This window comes from Ciconia boyciana, chromosome 5 (assembly GCF_034638445.1).
Source record: "Ciconia boyciana chromosome 5, ASM3463844v1, whole genome shotgun sequence".
Taxonomy (NCBI): domain Eukaryota; kingdom Metazoa; phylum Chordata; class Aves; order Ciconiiformes; family Ciconiidae; genus Ciconia; species Ciconia boyciana.
This window is the reverse complement of record NC_132938.1, coordinates 79942594-79964799: the sequence shown is the minus strand read 5'-3', so window position 1 is coordinate 79964799 and position 22206 is coordinate 79942594. Positions and strand designations below refer to the sequence as shown.

At 38.1% G+C, this 22206-nt stretch overlaps 1 protein-coding gene across 3 annotated transcripts in view; it reads left to right on the top strand.

Annotated features, from left to right (window-relative positions):
• LOC140651718 (bifunctional heparan sulfate N-deacetylase/N-sulfotransferase 3-like) overlaps positions 1-22206 on the top strand; it is a 77920-nt gene that overhangs the window by 25243 nt on the left and 30471 nt on the right. For all 3 annotated transcript variants that reach the window (XM_072861542.1, XM_072861541.1, XM_072861543.1), the window contains exons 3-6: positions 6564-6651; positions 10344-10498; positions 14135-14320; positions 17022-17150. In XM_072861542.1, the coding sequence (XP_072717643.1) occupies positions 6564-6651; positions 10344-10498; positions 14135-14320; positions 17022-17150 (558 nt within the window). The remainder of the gene's footprint in view (positions 1-6563; positions 6652-10343; positions 10499-14134; positions 14321-17021; positions 17151-22206) is intronic.

Here is a 22206-nt window from a genome sequence, read left to right as displayed (position 1 = left end):
GCAGTCTTCTCCTTATGTCTGAAGGATATTCAAAATACTTTTTCAGATACACCCAGTATACCCAAAGCAATTATTCTTTCTCCTGCATAGATTAAATGTTTATGGTAATGGGTGTCAAAATGCTAATCTTGGAAATCCAGAAAGAATAGACATTGAATTTTAATGATGTTCCAAAATACATAATTTATCACGAGGGAAACATTTTTCCTCAGAAGCAAAATAGTCTGTCTAATAAAATCATGATTCCCAGCCATTGGGGACGGACCTTCATTGAGGCTGTCTTCTGTTTCTTCTTGCCGTGCTGCCTCCAAACACCCCAAATTCTTGCCCACTGCCTTCCCATCCTTGATTGCTGCTGCAGCTTCTTGAACGCTTGCCATCACGATCTCGGTGCTTCTCACTTTCGGGCCCCTACTACACCGCTGCTGCAACATTTCTTGTGGATCCCCACTGCTCCCTCCCCTCATCTCTCCCATCCCTAGGCAGTGTGTCCCCGTCCTCCCTTTTCTGCCATCAGCCTCAGCAGTGCCAGGACAAACCCGGGACTGATGATCAGGCAGAGCTTGTTAGCCTGGCCTCTGGCCTGTGCCACACCGTGCCACGTATTGCCTCTAAGGTTGGACTCTTTGCTAGTGCTTCTAAGCTTAAGGACTGGTATATAAAACATGATAAAGCAAATCTCAGAATATATCTGGGAAATTTCAAATACTGATTGTTGGACTCTGAAGAGAAGCACAGTGCTCTAAAAATCATAATTTTTGTATGCATCATAAATGCAAACTTCAGCCATGTATATGTTACATTCCTCAATTGTCTTTCCCATTTCCTCCCCAACCCTCTTTTTTTAATTTTTTTTCTTTTTTTTTTTATTTTACTTGTAAGCACGTGAATTCGCAATGTGGATAGAAACTTTAGAAAAGGTCAGGTTCTGCAGAAGGGAGAGTTTGAGGGAGGCAGGTGGTGTGCGTATACCTGCGCAGGCAGCCTCAGTTGCAGGAGACTTTTCTCAGAGCATGGATGTGCTCAGGAAAGGCAAAATGATGTCACAAAAAGTGCAAAGTAAAAGGACATCACATCAGTTACAGCTCATTAAACCCCTATATTAAGAACTCCACTCAGAAGTTAAAATGGCTTTAGTTCTGTTTCTTCCCTCTCTTGTAGGGATTAAACTAAAGAGGAAATACGGTACAGAAATTTAAGGCTACTTCTGCATAAGAGCTCCCATAAAGGGGCTTCGTGTGCTTAACTCATGTGCTTTCACACTACACTTTCTATTCATTTGTTTTACCTTTTCAGAAGGTCCTTGCCTTTAGTAAAGAGCCAATACGGCATTAGAAGTTTTCCTCAAAAGCAATTCCTAATTTAATGGGTCCTTTGATAGTACTGTTAGACATGAAATAGTAAAGCAAGCATTGAGAGATGAGATCTGCTTCCCGAAAAAAGGGGGAGCAGACAGGCTTTTTGGAAAATTAGGAAGCCGACCTTTCTTGCCTTTGGTACTGACGTGAAAGCATGTACTGATTTGAAGTTTAAGATATTAATGCTGCAGCATTGTGAGGCTATGTCTATCTGCTTGACAATTTAGTTAAAATCCATGTGACTACAAGTAAAGCTAACAGCGTTTTGAACTACGCTTTTCAAGTGGCTAAGTTCTTCAGCAGCTTTTGAGTAGGAAAGTAGTCATAAATATGTTGGTATGACTACAGAAACAAGTTATGGTTCCTTTTTGGTGAAGCAGAGTTCAACAAAGTGTCCTTGATTTATTTGTTTGATCAGCCAAGATGTTTGGGTCTGAATATTTTTGTTGATGCTGAAGAAATTACTACTGTCTGTTTACCAAAGACAAGTTGACACTTGTGACTTCTCTGTGACAGACTATAAAGTGAAATCCTGTAAAGAGATATTTGAGGACAGGAGGCAGGCTGCTTTCCTGACTATGGAAATGGGAAGCAAGTTTGGCAATATGAGTTTTTTCCTTGGTTTTACTGCTGATTTACTTGAGCAAGCGCTTTTGACAGCCCATGTCATCTCTGTGCCTCTGTTTGTCCTGGCTGTAAGATGAGAAAAATAAAACAAAACTGTTTCCTTTGTAAACAAAGTTGATATTTCTGAATGAAAAGTGATAAAACGAGCTAAACATTATGGTTGTCAAGAAAGACAGAAGGCATCTATACAAAGGCAGGAATTTTCATACATTTCCCTTGTGTGAATATTTCAATTAAAGGATAATTCTCGTGGTTCCTTCTGTTCCATTTGTTATCTTAGAGTCCATTTTATCCTAAATTCTCACAGTTGAGATCCCATTGGCAATTACAGCAGCTTATATTTGCTGAGGTGTTTCATCAGAAATGAAATAGAAACAACTTAAATGGGAGGATGCTGATTAATCATCTGAGAATCTGGCTTTATTTACAACATACATGATTTCTTACATTCCTTTCATTATACTATGAACTTGTCAGATGCAAGGATTGAAAGAACTCTGTTGTTTTGCTGTCGGGATAACTTTTGTCTATTTCTTGGATTGTAACAGGGCCTTTTTCTGAGATTATTTTGGACTGTTGGTGAAGAAGGGGGTCTTTCATCATATATTGAATTCTCACATTTGATTTCTGGCACAAGGAATTTCCTAAACCTAGTATGTGAGCTTAGGAAAAGTTGAAAAGGAAGTACTCCATTGTAGCTATGTACATGAAAGTGATTATGCAGCCAGCAATTTATTTTCCCTATAGTACCAGTGGAAGTATAACACGTACTAAATAATTATTTATAAACATATGAAGGCTTTACTAAACAGTTTTTAAAATATAATCTTCAGTAGTAGTGTATTTATATAACATCTCATACAGATACCCAGAGGGGCTGTTCACAAACCAATCATAAAATATACAGAAAATATCACCAGCTTACCTTCAGCACATAGAACAGCATTTAGAAATGAAATTTCAGGCTTTTCATCCCCCTGCTCTCCTCTCTGTCTTTCTGATAGAAACTCACAGTAATAGGCCCTGCCATCTGCTACTATATATTTTTCATGAGTTTTAACATTTTGTTTTTAGAACCTGAAAGACGAGTAAAATGTCAAGTCACCCAGAAAATAACCATAGGCATGACAACTCAAATGTTATCTCAGCTTGTCTGTACAAAAAGTGGTTCACAGCAGGTCTGTGCCCTCCCTCTTTGCGGATAGCGCAGGCGAGCAGGTACACCGTTGGTATTAGCTGATACATCTTCGAACACCACCACATCTTCTGCTAAAGCAGAAGATCTCCTGTTGATTTTAATGAGAGTAATATGGCCAAAAAACCTATGGCATCGCTTTCAAAGTTTGTTCTGTAGAAGGTGAACTTCAGATTTCCTTTAGAGTTTCGTGTTATTTGGAGTGTCTTATCGTGACTGCTGGCCTAAATAAAGTGCAGCCACCAGGCAGTCATTGAGGTGAGAAGGTGGTAACTACATAGCAAAATTAATTCCCAGTGAAGAAGTAAACTCTTATGTTGCATTATCATAGAAAGGTCCTGGGGCTTTTGCTACCCTTCTCCCTCCTCCCAGTTGAAAGCCTGGCTTCGCAACTCTCCTGTCAGCCCTGCAGCTGAAGTGTGCCAGGGAGGTACAGCAAAGAACTCCTTCCAGGTCGTGTTCCTCTGGCGTTTCCAGCTGCTCTTCGTTTTTTCCCATTCTATCTTTCCATCATGCTGAGACTAGACTGGAGCTGACAAGGTTTTAGAAAGGTACAGGATAAGACCTTCAGCTCAAAAAATGCTCACAGTTCTTAACTTAATTTGGAGGGAAAGAACTGTGCAGCCCATTCATGCCACCTTGCTGTCAAGTGGCACTCAGGATCTCTTTCATTCGACAATATGTACTGTTAACGTAAGAAGTGTATAGCCATATCATTTGCCTCCTACCTTTTTAACTGTGCAAAGATAAAATTATTTCATTAAATAGGTTCCCAGCAGCTCAAGGATGGTTTTCATAATAAATCCTCTGCAGATTTGCTGCCTTTCATTAGAATAAGAAGTCTCCTTGGTGATCTTTGCACTCTCAGCCTGTGCAAAAGCCCTCGTTACAGTGTTGCAAGATTTTTCTCTTACTATTCCACTTCAGAAGTCTCAAGCTTGTTTTCAATTATCTTCACTCTGTGCTTCTTTCTACTCATTCCTTTAGAAAGTCCCTTGTTCACAGGACTTTTTTCAGGCTTTCCAGTGAAAGAAGATGATCTTTACCTTACTAGTACTGTTCTTTGAAACCGCCTATACTGTTGTTGCTGGGGCTACGCTGCTGAAGAAGACAGTGGGAGAGACAAGTTACTTCCAGATCTGAGAGGACCTTAAGAAATAGGGGGCAGAAAAGCAACGGTTCTTTCACAGATTTAGTTTTGTGATTAATACATATTTAATGAATATGCTTAGGCATAATGTTCTGGTCCGCTGAAATGGTGAACAAGGCAAGTGCTACTGATGACTCAGAATCGAAACCACTCATGTTTCGTCAGCCGTGTCAGCAAAATTCAATTTTGCAGCCCCCCAGGACAGGGACAAATGACTGTCTCTCCTATTGCTGCAGATCAGCTCCCTCGAGCACCGGCTTCCCTGAGCCAGCCAGAGCTACAAGCTTCGTGAGCTCTCCGAGGCCTCAGATGCAGGATAGGAGAGGACTGGAGAGCGGCTGTGATCCCGCTTCGGGCAGTGCTGCAGTCTCAGTGGGGGCAGGTGAAAATGCTGAGCTCTGGAAAAGGAGTGTTAGGAAAGGCGAGCGCAGAGCAGGGCCGGACACACCAGCTGTGGTGTGTGGCCACCTCTTGCTGGGAATGGGGGCTCCGCTGGGCTTGCTGCCTTGGGCCTCTCTTGAGGTTGGTGCACAGGGGAGCCCCTGCTAGTGTCACCCTTTGCCTGATTTTGTCACTGTAATGTTGTGGGTACGACAGTGTAAGGAAACAGGCTTGACAGAGTTTGCAGGTGGAGATCATACTTTTATTAGAACCAATACAGATGAGCCCTGGAAAAGACCTGAAGAAGAGCTCGTATGCCCAAAAGTTTCTCTGATAAGGTGGATATCGCCTCCATCTGTAAAATGGGTCGTATTTTAAGGAACTGTAACTTGACTATGCTATGCCTATATCTAAAGCTGGACTTGATTTCCATACTAACATTTTGTTGTCATTGGCATTCCGGTTAAAAAAATAATTGTAGACAAATTACTCATATAATGAAAATGTCCAAAGAAACTGTAATTAAAATTACTGGCTCATATATATCAGGGCACTAAATTGTCATTGAATTTCAAGAGTGGGGAGCCTATTAGACCTTTAAACCTTTGACAATCTCCAGTGATTTTAATCTTTTTATGCTTTTAAATACATTCCCCTTTCATAATGTGCTTAGAGTTACTAATTTCTGTATTGCTTTTAATCACTTTATTTAAATCATTGTGCTATAATGTGTATTTACTTTGAAAACTCTTTGACCTTTGATGTATAAATATTTTTCTTTCTTTCAAAGGTACTGCATGAGTGCCTGTCTCCGAGTGTGTGTGCTGTAGCTGGCCGTACACTTCTGATGTGCTGTGTACACTGTCACAAATCTCCAAAGAGTCCAGTGTGTTCATAAGTTACCAACTATCAAGTGCTTAGTTGAAGGCAGGCTATTTGGAGGAATGTGCACTCCAAGTCTCATTTGAGAGGAGGCTTTTTGCTCTTATGTTTCGTTCTTGCTTTGCAAAGTTTTGTTTTGCATTGGAAAGCTAGGTTTCTTTGTTACACCTGGAAAACTGAAAGACCGAACAACATCAGAGTGTAAGAGTTTGGGAGATAACTCCTGAAAGTAATATGTAAACCTTGGGAGTAACAAATCAAGAAGAGCATATTGAAATGAAAGAGTGAAGCTGTATCTGATGAAGAATAGCTTTCCCCTTTCTTCTTGCATGCTGTTTTTTTGTTGGTACTAATTTAGTGCAAGTACACATATGCTGACAGCCAGTATGCTAACTGTCTGAGAAATGAGTCAGAATTTGGGGGAATTTAAGATTAAGTTCTTTGTTGTGGAATAGGCTTCATCTAGTTTCTTTCTGTCTTTCTGGATTTTTTTTTAAATTGCCAGTAATTTTGAAACATGACTAAAATGCTGTGTACGTACTTGACCTGATCTAGAGAAACATAATTCTAATAGACACTGTTCACCCCAGTGAATGGAGCAGTGGTGGGGGGCACAAAAGATCTGAATTTCATTCCTGGCTGTGTCCCAGGTTTACTGAGTAATCAGTGGAAGATCTTTTATCTGGCTTGTGCCTTTGCTTACCTATCTTATGATTCAGGGAGTAAACCAGTATTTAATAGCTGGTCATCTTTATGAGGAAAACGATGGAGTTTGCATGCTGTCTTTAATCTTTAAATTATAACGAAAATATCTGTAACTTCTTTGTCATATATAAAAAGCTGTTTTTAAATAGCAAAACCAATTGAAAAGACATATACCTGTAAAAATATTTATATTGTTATATTAAATTTCTGTGCCAGGTGTTGTTTTTCTACAGATATGTGTATATGATGGGTTGTTTTTTTTCAGGCCCTGCTTGACACTCAGAATCTTTTGAGAGCTCAGATTACAAATTTTACTTTCAACCTGGGATTTTCAGGGAAATTTTATCACACAGGTAAGAATGAAATACTAAACTCACTTTCATTTTGATGGCGTTCTTTATAGTATGAGGAAAGTGGGAATGATAGAGACTAAGGGTCTGAGTAGAGAGAATAGTTTCCTTCATAATAGGATAACTAAAGAATCAAATTTTTCTTTCTTCCAGGTTGCTTTGGGACATACATTTGTGTGAGTTACCAAATCAAATTTTTCTCCTAAAGTTATTATACCAGATTAACCTTTTATTTGAGCTGTAGTCTGTCTGGAAATAATCCTGTCGGTAGAGTCTGTAAACACCTCTTTGCAGCAACATTTCTCTTTTTTTAAAAAGAAAAAAAAACCCAAAAGGTGGTCATTCTTTGCATAATAGTCCAATAAGTAGAGCAATGATGTGGAAGTAGGAGAGCCAGGCTGTAGTTTCTAAGAGAAAGACTAAGCCCTTCAGGAAAGTGTCCTGTCAGACTGTTAAGTTTCCTGAATAAGAGGAATGTTGCTTCTCCTCCTGCAAGCTGGGACATGCAGAAATGGCAGAGTCACAGGGCCAGGAGGAGACCTTGCAAGAAGCAGTCCAAGCTTGGGATGACAGCTTTCCATAGGGGTTATACATGTTACATATGTGTCATTGGATAACAGTAAAATCAATCCTGAGGGTGGAATAAACACATCTCTTACTACTGTTGCTTTATAATTTCATCCAAGTTGAGCTAGCTCAGACACTCACTACAAACCTCTCCCAGGAAATGGGGAGAGGGAGGCACGTGCAATACGTGAACTGGATTTTTCTCTGCAGCCATTTCCTGAGCACACAGAGAATTTAGGTGGTAATTTTAGGTGGGCTGGAACATCTTGGGATGAGGCACCTGTAATTCTAGTAAGCTGCGATGCCTGCATTAGGTGCTGGTGTAGAACAGATCAAATTCCTCCTCCTCTTTTATTAAAATTCAGTTCCTTTCAACCTGTTGTTGAGTGGTAAATTCCACCGATCAAATACAATTTTCTATTGACTTCACTGAGAGGTCTGTTGAGCTACCACAGTTTATCCTTTTGGATAGTTTAATCTCTACTGTAGAGATATAGCAATATATATTACCCGTTAAAATAATTTTATACTTAAACCATTGTAGAAATAGGGAGAAATAAAAGCTAAGGTATTAAATAGGATGTGATAAAGAAGAAAGAAGGTACTTTCTACCATCAAACAGAAAGAAGAAGACATGCATGCAAAATAGGACAACATCAGAGCCTGGAAGAGAGAGACAAAAGACAACACAAGATAATGTCATAGTTGAGGGATGTTAATATGAAAAGAGGGAAGTGAAGTGACATGTTAGCTGATACTAGGAACCAAAACCGGATTTATTAAAAAAGATATACAGAGCTTCAATATGCTCGACTGCTGTGCATGTTACATAGCAGAGGGATGAGCATAACTCTTCTTGTGTGCAGCTGTGCACCTTGGTCAGTATTGCTTGTCATATTAAGAAGAGAAGAGGCAGGAAAAGAAGTCTGCTATTTAGAACCAAACAGCTGGAGAGGAAAGCAGCTGGGGCTGCACAGTCCCTCCACAGGTCTGTCTCAGGCTCAGCAGACTTCAGATAGACTTGGTAAATGTCCAGGTTTCACCCCTGCAATCCAGGTGTCGCCTGCACAGTTCAGGGAGACTAGAGATGCCTTCACTTTTTCACGTTCAGGACGTCACTCGCTCCATCCATTCCCATCCCTTCCTCCCCTTCCTTTTGCCTAGAATGGCCCAGCAAAACGGTCCTGGCTGCCAAGTTTGTCACCTGCCAGTGTCTCAGCAGGCAAGAGGTACTTTCCAGACCATTTCTTTTGCCTCTGTTGACAGTTCAGATGCTTTGGAGGGAACATGCGCATGGGTTTCCTGGTTTTGGCCGAGTAGGATTTGGCAAAGGTATTGCATGTTTGTAGTACAAACTGACCCAGTTACTGGCTGTAAACTGAATGAGTTGAGCCTGTCTCCGTTACAGCCCATCCCTTGCTGTGGCTTTCTTCCTTTCTTGATATGGTTTCTTCTCCCGTATCTGGCTATCATATGACCTTTAGGCACTCCTGTCACTTTGATAGCGTGTGAACATCACACAGGGCCCTGTGGACTCCCGTGGAGTCCTAAAATCTAATGATCCTACAAATATTGATACATGTTTACATGTGTCTGCCCACATTTTTCATTCACTGCTGTAGTTCCCTCAGAGGTAATGAGGAATGAAATCACAACAGTGAAGGTATGTCAGACAAGGTTTGTTGAAGGAAAGAGGAAAAAGCAAAAGGCATATAGGGTTAGTGAGAGTATGGCCGTACGGATGCAGAAAGCATCGGAGCTGAACGTTCGGCTAAAAGACTGAAAAAGGAGAATAGATGTTGCAAAATGCTGAGAGAGAGAAAAGATTTGTCAAGTTGTGTTGATTGCTGGCGGGAGTAGGAATAATCACACAAGCAGGAAGCAGGCACACTGTGAAGATGTGTTAAGTTATAGGTTGTCAAAGTTTGACTCATACAATCTTTATACGGCAGCCCATTAAGGGGTTATTTAAATTTGGCTGCCTTTGATGGGACTTTGTCATTAAAAGCGCACTGGGACTAGGATAAATATCGGGCCTTGGGAGTGGAAGGAGTGTCCTCATCTGCCGGCTAATTAGACCCTGACACTTCCCATCCCCAAGGTGCTGTCAGATACCCAGGCGGAACCTCTGTGAGTAGGTTATACAGAGCCGAGGCACGGGCCCGAGCACCGGGAGCGGGTTGTTGCCCTCGGATTACGCGAATGGCCTCTGGAGTGCTCGGGGTCCCGGCCAGCCCCCGCTGCCTGCCCCCGCGGGAGTGAGGCAGGGGCCCGACCCAGTGGGTAGTGGGAGCGCGGATGCTTCTCTCGCAGGCTGAGAGGATTTACGTCAAAGCGGCCAGCCGGCTCAGGGTGAGAGGACAGGCCCCACCACTGGCTTACTTACTGCTGTAGCTGCAGCACGAGAGGTGTGGGAGGACAGCAGGGCCGTACGCTGCCGCCCGAGCGATTCCTCTTCATTAGAAATGGCCGCAGGGCCTGTTCCCCGCCCCACATCCTTAGGAACAGGCAGGAGAGCACCTGAAAAGACAGGCCTGGGGCCTGAGAAATATCTTGGTGAGCTCCAGCCACCCGTTAAGTCTCTTCAGAGATGCAGGTTTCTGGGGACTCCTGAATAGGCCATGATCAGAAAGGTAAGAATTAGCGGGGAAGAGAAAATAATTGATTATGCATGATGTTTTGAAAAGGCTGCTGGAAAAAATACTTCCACATATCATAGGTAATGAAAGGAAGTTTGATTGGGGAGTGACTTTAGTTTGGATAAGGAATACCAGAAAAGGGTTGTCAACATTTTCATTTATACTCCGTATTAAACTGTCTTGTATACAATTTCTCCGATTCTGTCCCTTAGCTACTCATGTTACTGATATAGCACATGCATGTGAGGACAGTGTTGTACCACGCATTCGAGATGCCGTGAAAATGGGGCTCTTAGTCTTTTACTTGGCTATAATTACTTCAGGAAAAAGACTATGTACTTGGAAACATTTAAAATCCTCAGTACTTCAAATGGTCACATTTTATTATGCTAATTTCTTTCTTATATTTTGAAATATTTGTTAGAATATAATAAAAGTAGAGACTTTACTTCAGAGGTAGTTTGGTGTTTTGGTTTTTTTTTTTTGCAGGCACTGAGGAGGAAGATGAAGGTGATGACCTGTTGTTGAGGTCTGTGGATGAGTTTTGGTGGTTTCCCCATATGTGGAGTCACATGCAGCCTCATCTCTTCCACAATGAGTCATCACTGGTGGAGCAGATGATCCTCAATAAAAAATTTGCCTTAGTGAGTTATATTTTTGCATTTTATATTGAATTTAGGTATTCATAAACCAGAAACCATCAGAAAATCAGTCCTTGTAGAATTTGTTTTAATCTCAATAAATTGGGGAAAAAACAAAAGCTTTGATAAAGTGCTTTTTGCAATCACTCTATTTTGTGCTATGAAAATTCTGTTTCTCTACAGTTTGTATTTCCTTCTCAATTAAAGTTTGATTTTTTGATATTACTTTATGAAAAATTTTGAATGGAAAAATTCTTTCAGAATGAAGAATTAATATGTTCCTATCTTGGAAAGTCAATATAGATAAAAATTCTTCTGTTTCAATATTTTCCTATATAAAATTTTGTCCAAATAACCCATTGTTTAGATTAGAAAAAAATCCAATTTTCTGAAAGAATAAATACTCCATCAAAACGTGTCAAATGACTTTATGAAAACACTGCATGTTAGGATTAATGAAGTATACCACATTTTCAAATATGCTTTTCTGCAGTGATACCTAATAACATCTTACATATTCCCTTTGGATCAGCTTTATAAAAACTTGTTTTGAAAAGCATTGCTTTTACTAATTATTTATTCACAGCAAAGTTCTGAAAAAAAAGGTTTCAGTGAGAATATAAGAAAAAATAAAAACAGATCTTTAGGTCTGAGGATACTAGAGAAACAGACTTACCTTTTCTCTACAGTTAATTTCATACAATAAAACCAAACCAAACTGCTGTACAAAGTACATATTATTTGTCTGAAGAAATGGTCCAATGTAAAGACATAAAGAAGTGTTATATCAGAATATCTCAGCAAACATAACTTAATTGCTGAAATACATCTACTCTTCCAACAGTCTAATTTTACTTCTCACGTTTCAAAATACGCTGGTGGCTCTTTAGCTGGCAGGTAATGACTTTGTTCCTTGAAAGAGCAGGAGGATTTGAAATACCAGAACAAAAAAAGAGTGCACTTATGGTCCTGTGCAGTGAGTGTAGGAGGAAAGTATAGACCTAGAATATCAAGCAATTAAAATTTGTATTTGAAAACTTTGCTTTTAAGTAAGGTGTATGCTTTCTTTCAGCCAAAGATTTTACCAAGTTTACTGTAAACTGTAGTTGTACTGAGTACAGGCCAGCTCAATTTTACTGTTTCCTTTAAATAAAGCGTTTCAGTAGAAGTTAGAACCATGAAAGTTTAAAAATCCTCTATCCAAAATTCCCTTTTTTCTATGATTCTGTGTACTGTTGCAAGCTCCACTGGAAATTAAATTAGTTCTTGTAGTTCTGGTGTGACCTAAAACATCCTCTGAGATTAGTCTACAGTATGTAACCATTAAAGTGTGTTATTACAATAACTCATATTCAACCCTGTTATAGGTAACTTAATCAGTTTCTGTTTTCTTCATTACTTTCAATGCTCTTAATATTTACAGATACCTTATATTAAATGTTTTTCATGTCTGAAGCTATGTATAGACATGAAGCTACGTGTTATGTTTCATTTGCTTAAAGCATTTAAATTAATAACAAAGATAAGTATTGTGCTTTTTTGAAAGAGGCTGAAATTGCTGATGCCTCATGCAGTATCAAACTGAATGTGTATATTGTGTGTGAAATGCTCAACTTGGGAATTACAGTCACTAAGAAATAATGGAGACACTGATACATTGAAGATGATAGGCTCATAATTAGAATGAAAGATTTTAATTACATATTTATTACTGCATATTGTAAAACTTGAGGGGAAAAATCCTTAAAAATCAGACTTTTGTTTATAGCTGAATGGAGATTAAATGGGACATTAGAGGATGCAATTTCTTACATGTTCTGTAAAGATTTTTCTTTCTGATGTTTATACATGCTTAAGGGAGGTAGAAAAGATAAAAGGAAGTGGAATTGAAATATCTGCGATAGAATTAAGTAGTGTAAAGCTGTGTAACTGATGGTGTATCCATTCTTTATCTCTCCATGCAGTAAAACCAATAGGCCAGATCTTACTCATTCCTACTTTGGCAGATTACACACAGTGCACCCCAGCTGTAAACCAGCAGGTGACGCTGGGTGCAGCGGGGTGGCCGATGGGGTGTTTGGATCTTACCCAGGAGCGGTACGGCCTTACAAGAATTCCAAAAGCTGCACCAGCCTCAAGGTGGTAAAATCTTATGCCCCATTATGTGTGCCATAAATTGCTAAAGGGAAATAATAATTTCACCAGTTTTTTAAATATAGAAAAATTACGGTTTTCAACTGTGATTAAACCATACCTGTCTGTTACACACGCCATTACACTAGGTTCAAAGTAGCCCTTTAATGAGGAAAAAATAGCTTTCTTCCGTTGCAGGCTTCACATCTTTAAAGTCTTATTTCTCATGTTCTTCCAGAGCAGAAGCAAATGCTGCTTTTTGTGAGTTTGCTTTGTTTTGAGCTGTTAGTAAAGTTGTCATATTTAAAGTATAACAGATATGTCTCATATTGAATCCTGACTAAGATTTTTAAGTTCAGCACATTAGCTTTCCTGCATTAGGCCAGTCCTCCTCCAGAAAAGATGAAGAAAGATGATTTTACTAAGGTCACGCACCCATTTTTCTTTGAGATAAGACTTACAGAGTTTTTCATATTCCTTAGTAACTAGTTTATTCAAAGGAAGAGACCCAAGTATCAACCAACTCTTACCTTTACACACAAAGTATGATTAGAAAATATGGTGAAGATGACCATACAAATAGAAACAATATAAAAAGCTCTTAAAACAGAATTCAAAGGTTGTGCAAAGGCAGTTTTCCTAAATCATCGCAACACAACAACACCTTATGGACAGTGTATTCTGCTAATCAGGCTATCACAGAAATATCTGCTATGTACTGTTTCTTTGAAAAGTAACCTGAAAGAAAGGAGAAAAGGTGTCAAAATTCATTAGAGTATGTTGGAAACCAGAAACTGAAAAGAAAATATATGGAATGTCAAGAGAAGGTAATACCAGCAAGGTCAGTATGTAAACAAGATAAATGACAGGAGTCTGCAAAAATAGATGATGTGCGACAAAAAGGGTTAGTCTACAACATCTGCCTGTTATCCTCAAAATTTTACAAGTGGTTATCTTTTCTCCTTTTTTAAAATGACACTAAAATGATTAAGCTGGTTTTGGATATGGTTTTATGTTTCGAGTGGACTGGAGGGGAAATGCAGCAACACTCTGAAATTCAGCTAACAATCCAAGTAATTGTGTAGGGACATGTAGTGGGAATCACACTTTTGTTATTGTAACTGCCAACTGCTACCTGTTGTGTTGCATATGTGCCAGTAATTTTCTCTCTGAATTCTTAGTTTGTGAGCAAATTCCTTGGAAGAACTTGAAAGAGTGCAGCTTTCTGTTTAATGTAGATTGAAGAAGTCAACGTAAAATACTTCTATATCACTCTTCCCTACATACTCATAAAAATATTCATTAAAAAGGCTTTTGTATTAAAATCCTCCGTTTCATCTTCACCATGCTGCCTTCTATCTCCCTTACATATCAGTGTATTTTGATATCACCATTATTTGCATTTCAGACCTGTTCTTGATCTCTCACAAACAAAGGATTTGAGAAATGCCAAAACATCGAGTTTCTTAAATTTTTGAAAACAGTCATTGTTCTGTTATGTTTTAGGAACATGGTATTCCGACTGATTTGGGCTATGCAGTGGCTCCACACCATTCTGGAGTCTATCCAGTACATGTTCAACTTTATGATGCCTGGAAAAAGGTCTGGAATATCAGAGTTACCAGCACAGAGGAATACCCACATCTGAAGCCTGCAAGGTATAGACGAGGCTTCATCCACAAAAATATCATGGTGAGTTGTATTTATGATGTTCATACTACAACCACTCTACCATTTTATGAACAATTTATTTTTAAGTGGAAAAGCACAGTATCCTGAAAGTTCACATTGTGAGAAGCACATATTGCTGTGCATAAGTAGCAAGATATATTTGACAGTATCTTGTTAATTAAAAGCAGTCTGTTGCTGATGATGTTACTGCTGATGAAGGTGGCCTCCAGGCACCCTGCTGTTAACGGTTAACAGGCTGTTAACTCTTCTAGTCCTACTGCTAATACTGGTTCAGAGATCTCGAGGAAAAAAGTCAACTTTGCATCTTTTAACAGAATATTATGGGTTAGATTTTTAGCAGGTTTTAAATTTGCACAGTACCATTAACTGCAAAAGAGTTTTGCCAGTTTATGCCATCTGAGAATCTGGATCTTGGTGCATAAATATTTTTTTTCTTCCATTTGAACGGTGCACAGTTGCCCTTGTTTTGCTTCCTGCCATACAGAAATGTGAACTGTGTTTTGCACTGTGGCTTACCCCCACAGCTAGGCTTTGGGCCTAGGCGATCAAGGCAAATGCTCAGAAGGTTGGAGGGAAAGAAGACACACGCACCCCCACACACACCTCGCTCCAGGCTATGAAACTGCTCTGTTGAGGCAGCCCCAAGTGAAGTCACACAGTTTTTCTGTATTACATAATTCACAGTGTTGTTCACTGACAGCAGTATTTGCTAAAAGGGGCTATACAAAACTGACATGGAAGGCGTCACGCTACTACCATCTGGTCACTGGGGCATAGGCTATTCCTATTCACGTACTGTCATTATTATCTGAGAAGTGTTTCAAAACAACTTTCCAAAATACTTGATGGTATGTTCTCAAGTAACTGTCTTTTGGAGCATGGAGGAGGGCGGTGAATGGGCAAGATCCTAGTGTGTGTACTGTGCTATACCTCTGGCTGCAACAAGCAGTTTTGGAGGGCCAAGTGCCTTAGCGCAAGACCGCTGCTTAGCTTATAACAGAATTTTGGTATTGTCCTGAAGTTACCATGGATACCTTTTCTAAGAAAAATAATAATATTTAAAGGTCTTGATCTATTTTTGGATGAAGCAAACTAAAATGATCTCCAGACATCCAGGAAAAAAAATGACACCATACAGATCTGAGCTACAGTTTGTTCTCCTCAAAGCAATAGCTGCATGTAAAATAATGGGTTTGTGGATATGCTAGAGGGACATGAAGCATTTGAGGAAGACTGATTGACTCTCAGAATCTCCAAAAATCTTTCATAAATTTTTGTAAAAACATGTCATTTGAAGACACATAATGAGATTTAACACAAGGACACTGGGGCCGAAAATCTATTTCCAAGAACAGTCATATAAAACCACCTGTTCTGGGAGCCTCAAGCTTTCAGTCCTCCAGGGCAAACGCATTAATATTTTACATTTGCAGGCTTATAGTGATGAATACATTCAGTAATGAAATTGTTGTGTAAGATTTGCCAGAGCATTTCCCATCCAGTACAGCTTCATTCCCTGCCTCTGTGAAGAATTGTTCTCATATTTCATCAGTGAATCCACAGGTTTTTAAAAAGTATATGCGAGTTTATAGCAAACACACAAATTCCATACATTTTCTGACAACACAGAAGTTACAATCTGTGGTCACAGTATCCTGTACATTACAAACAAAGATGTTAAGAAATGAAATGACAACAAATAAAGAGTATCTACAAAACCACAGTCTATGTCAAGTAAGGGATGCTTTAAAAGTTTATGCTTTAAAAGTTTAAGGTATCATATGATAAATGTTCTAAATTGGACTAAAATGTTTGAGAACAATCCCAGTTTAAGAATTATACGTGAACATCAATACTCAGGTGTTCATTTGCCATAAAAAATAGAAATAATTGAAATACTCTCCAGCAAATTATTTTCTGAAGTTGATAGAAAATACTTTGAAGTTCTACTGGAAAAACCTAACTGCATTTATTAGTTCTTCCTATTCAAAAGACTTGTTCTTTGCATGTTTTTAAAAATACATGCTTTTGCTTATGCTACTTTTTACTGCAACTGGTCTTACAAAACTAGCACCATTGAATGAGAAGCAAATCTTTCTTATAATGTGAGCGTTATCGGCAAAATTCGCCATGTGTCAGGGTAGAATTATTATTGGTGGTGATGCCTAAGCCCGCCCCCAAAAACTGACTTTCAAATTCCAGTTTAAATTTACAACAAAGTCATCTTTCAAATAAAGAGTGGAACTGATTAATACAATATAGACTGATAATATTTTAGATTATGTTTCAAATTATTTTAGAAATCTTTGATGACCAGTCTTCAAATACTTAGTGTTAGGATCAGGTGTTACGGACAAAATTAGTTTGAGGAGGTTGCTGAATTGTAAGTTATTGATTGAGATCAATCTTCAAATTCAAACAAAATGTGATGAATTTTTAGACATTATGATTTCACTGATAATAAAAATGTTGTTTCTGTCAGTAAGCGCTATTTATTGATCTGCCAATGTATTAATTCAACTAGATTATTATTGACTTCTGGCAAAGTTGTGATGCCAGATCTACCCAGGAGTTATCACAAAGGAACATTATCAGTTATGTGTTATTTTTCTGGCATTTATTATCTCATTAAGAGTATAAGCATTTTTGTTTTGTGAATTTCTCTTGAATCTTTTTTTTTTAATTTATTTTTTAAATTCAGGTGCTTCCTAGGCAAACTTGTGGCTTATTCACCCACACAATTTTCTATAAAGAGTATCCTGGAGGCCCAAAGGAACTAGACAAAAGTATTCAAGGAGGAGAGTTGTTCTTCACAGTGGTTCTCAATCCAGTAAGTACAGTGTAATTTTGAAATGTTTTTTAAAAATTAGTTAAAGGAGAGGTTACTGAATGCTTCAAGGCCAATCAGCTGGGTCTCCCAAACAGTAGTGATTAGTCACAGTGAGCTCTTCTGCTTTTTCAGTTAATTAATTTAAGATCTAATATTATGTATGTTCTGTTAGCTGTACAAAGATAATCTCTACTTTTTTTGACAACTGTTTTGTTAGTAATGCAGTAGTAGCAACCTTTCTTGTTCATCTTTACTTTTGCATGAAATAAGAACCCTGAGATTTAATTTTTAAAATAATTCAAGCGTTAAGAACTGGTATTACTGAGACAAGTACCTCAGGTGAAGTCCATTTTCCTGCTCTGCCAAATTCATAATCAGAAATGTTGGGAACACTCATTGGTTTGGGAAAGTTTCAAGCAAGGAGTGCTTGCGCTTAAATCTGTTTAGAGAATTTTCAGTTGCTGATTCATAATAGCTTCAAAGAAAAGATCCAAGTAAATGAACCACGTAGGTAATACATCTGCTTAACTTTTCATTTGTCTTTAATGGAAGAATAAACAATAAACAAGGCTATGAAACCACAGAATAGTGACAGAAGAGAACAGTATTGTACTTCAAAATGGCATGGGATTAGGTCAGTTGCATCAAAACTGACCTTTTAGACAAGCTTTTAGGTGAGTCTTTGATCTGAAGTCCAAATGAAACATGTAAATAAAATTTACCTGTTTTATACAAATATAATCACTAGGACTCATTTTTTCAGAACACCAAAGGGAACAAAACATACTTCCACTCAAATCCTTTGGAATAATAGCCTAAATATTTTTGTGCCCTTTTTTAATCTTCCATAATTTAATGGAAGTCCAAAGGAAAAAAGCTTCTTTCAGCTACTTCAGCAATTTATATGCAGGTCTATTTTTCAAGCCTCAAATTCTTTCAGGCTATAGCTTTAGTTCTTTGAGAGCAGTTACTGTGTTTTGTTCTCCTTTTTCATGTTCACATAGCAGAATTAGGAAATATAAACTTCACTTCCTCAGTACACATGTGGTCTCCCTTCTAGAGGACGGCAGTAGTCCCAGTCCTAACTTCACTGATATATATCATTTCAGGCACAGCATGTTAACAGAGGTGAGACCTGGAAAATTCCTTGGATGGAGGGTATTGGTACCATAGCAATGCTTCTGGCAATATATTTTAACTAAGAGTTACTAGCTTAACAAATGAGACTTAGAGGAAGATGTATAGTAACAACATTTTGAGTCAGGACAAACTGTATTCCATCTTGAAACACAGCCACAGCTTAGCCAAAAACTATTTTACCATCTTACAACAGTAGCGGAACAGCAAAATTTAATATGGTTGCTAGAGGCATAAGCCTTTCAAATTAAAAGAAGAGAATGGAGGGGAAGACAAGATAAGCAGTGAAACAATCATGATTATTGGTATTAATCATAGAAGTTTGATCATGCCTGCCTAACATCCTTGAATGTAAGTACAGTAATGTCTTTTTATATATTACAATTAGATCTTCAATTTATGCATTGCAATGTAGTCTATATGATCACCTAGTTCTGAGAAATAGGATATCCCCAATACAGTACAGGCTAAAACAATAGAAGTTAAATACTGTTTCCTAAATACAACTGTAAATGAATATTAGGGCAAAATTTGCCCAAGACAAATTGTTGCAATCCTTTTAAGGAGTGCCTTTGAAAAGATGATGCGTCTGGTTTTAAATATCTGCTTATAAACAGTTTCTAAAGTTCTAAGCATTAGCCTGGCATGTAATCAATTTAAAGATTAGGGTTTGCATCTTTGCGTTTTTTAAGTATTACATGTATTTATACCATAATTTGCAATTCAGAGTTGGGCAAAGATTAGGCATTAAAATGAAAACTAAGTAGCTTTAGGAATTTGTCTAATTATGAAGTGGTATTTTGGATTTCATAAGCTTTCCTGTGTTTTCATTAAAATTGCTGGGATTTCTTAATGTGAAACATGCAGCTCTTCAGAGGATGCAAAAATTCCGTTATGAGGCATTTTCTAAACGTTATTTTTCACTGATGTAAAAATACGAAGAAGAAACATTACCTAGGAATCATTACAGTATCAGCCAAATAATATTCTCCACAATGAGTACATAAATATTTAGTTTCCAGAAATGGAAAATGTGGGTGTAAATGGAATGTAAATCTTAACCAGGAAACGTAATGAAGACCTTTGTTTAATTTGGATAACTGATCTGAAGTGAATATAGTTTCTGAGGTGTAAGTTATTAGGCTGAGGCTTTAGAAACTGAGTACCCTACGCTGAATAAGTGCCCCTAAGAATAAAGCCCAAAATTTCTTTGCGGTTTGGCTGTGTAATGTTAGCTATTCACCAGAGAGACTCTGCTTCCTTGTAGTATGCTATATCAACCACAATCTGCAGAATAAACCACAAAAAAACACAGGACCATATGTGCATCTGTAAGCTTTTGACATGAGAACCAGCATTATTGCCGTGTTCCCAGGGCATTGAACAATCAGAAGTCCTGCAGGTAAGAAAAGCATCAGGAAATCCTGCTCTGCAAATGATCTCTGCTAGTTATATTTTATATGGGAACTAAGAGTTGGTTTGTTGGAGTAGCTCCTCTTGTGGTTGGCAAGCTGTATTTGTGTGGTATGCATTTATATCCCCACACTGCTGGTTCGATTGCGATCTGATGGTGGCTGTAAAGTGATCTTGACAGCTATGCCCATTGTGTTCACAAGGCATCTAGAATGCTGAAGTGCCACCAAGCTGAAAAAGAGCCGAAGTAGTAATATAACACGCTATCTACTTTTCCAATAATATTTTGTGTGTCTGTCTTCTGTTAAAGATCTTGCTGACTTCAGCGGCCCTTAGGCAAGTTCGTACCGTATCACAATCTTGCACAAAATGTTTTACAGGAAAAAAAAGAAGAAAGAAAAAGGAAAAAAAAAAAAGAGAAGCCTTGAGCAACCCTGTATTATTAGTATACTGGCATTATTTTCCCCACGTTTTCGGTTGAATAATTGACTTAGAGGGAGGTTGTGTGACTTGCACTAATTTAGCCAGGGAATTCTGTAGCAAAGCCACAAGGAAAACATGCATTGTAGAAGTCTTTAGTGATGAGTATCTTATCCAGTCAGACAGCTCTCTGTCTTTGTTTCATTATTTTGCATTGTTACTGTTTTCCCTAGCACTGTACTGACTTTAAAACATTTTAGCAAGTATTTTTCCTGATAAACTTGTTAGAATCTTCAGTGACTTCAGATTCATCTATCTGTCTGCAATATTCAGTGAAGTTCTTGGATTAATAAAACAAATTTCTGTTAAACGTCTCTTATGATGAAATTGTACCAGTCTCCTGAATATGTCTGGTAAATGATGGAGGAAGTGAGCAATTAGATTTGGAGCTGTATATAATGATGAGGGTAGGTATAGACGCTGCCATCAACTGTATCATTTCTTCTCAGGTTTGCTAGTAAATCTCTATCAATACTGACAAGACTTTACTTCTGAACCGCTCTGAAAATAATTAGACCTAAGAACCAAGCCAAACTAAACATAGCTGAACTGAACATGCCTTTATAAAAACTATTTGAATATTTCTTTCTGTCTGCTACTGTATATTTTTCCTCATCTGCAACTAAGAACACACATATTGCTTCTTTATGAGAACAGGTCTGTACCAGTTACCTGCCTGTGCCATAGCCATTGTTTCTGTAGGTAGTTGATGAGGAACATGTACAATAACATAAGCTAAGGAACAACTGAGACCAGAACAGTTCAAAAAGCATTGATGTAATAGTTTTCAGAGACCTAAGTTACAAATGAGCTTCTTATAGCTTGCACACGTGTTGCAATGGATTTAAGTACCAAAACTTGATTAACTGAGCAACTAAGGCTATCTATTGCAAAATTATTTGTTTTATTTGTTTGATATATAACAGTACTGCTCAAATACTGTTCAGTCATTAACCAGAACATACAAATCTGACTGTCTTGGTGAACAGCTATACATGTTACGATAATACATAAACATAAAAGCTATACACCCTTCATCTTTCCAGGAAAAGTAAAAATTGTGACTGGAACAGGATTCTGCTAAGGACAGCACTGCATATTGCAGCATTTTCTCTAATGATGTGCATGTTCTCCCATGAGAGCAGCTATTAGAGATGAGCTATTAGAGCAGCTATTGTCAGATGAACACTTGAAATTCATTCACCTGTCCCACCAGCCTGATGGAAGCTACAGAATAAGAGGCAAACATGTTGAACAGCTTTTGTTCTCCTTGAGGCTGCATGGCCAGCAACCTAAGTTGATGCAAATGGTGCGTTAGCTTACTCTGTGCTACACAGACAATAGGAAAATTAGTTCACTGTTCTGTGAAATAACTTGCTTATAGTTAAGCCAATTTAAAAAGGCATTATTGCGAACAGCATGTTATATTCCAGTAACAGAAGAAAGGTTCCTATCTGTGAGTTTGTATATTTGGATTCTGCGGAATGTACACAAATCAATAATCTTAACATGTGGATCTGCACATTTTGCACAGCGAATTCAGTGGGATTTTTCCCATTTCCTTCCCATTGTCATTCTTATTAATGGGATAATATGTAGGTATATCCATGTTCCTTATTCTTTAAGGCATTGACACAGTGTGGAAGGAATAGAGTTGAAAATAATGCAGAGAGTTGTATAAAGAAGTTATGGAAATCCATGGTACAAGTTCATCCAGAACACTCTGCAGACTCAATCTGATGTGCAAACTGGAAGCAGTTGACTGAAGAGGACTATGAAGGACTGAGAAAGACTCCAATCTGAAGAGAAATCAAAATTATCAAGATTGATTATATTTGAAAAGAGATAAACAAGAGAAACAACTATGAAATTGCATGAATAACCTAGACAATGAGCTCCTGTTACCTGTCTTGAAACAGAAAACCAGAGGATAGCCAATTAAATGAGGATGAGAATTTTAATGAGAATTGTATCAGGATCTTCCTCCAAGGTAGTGTTTTTGACATCAAGAACTTGTCAAGATTTG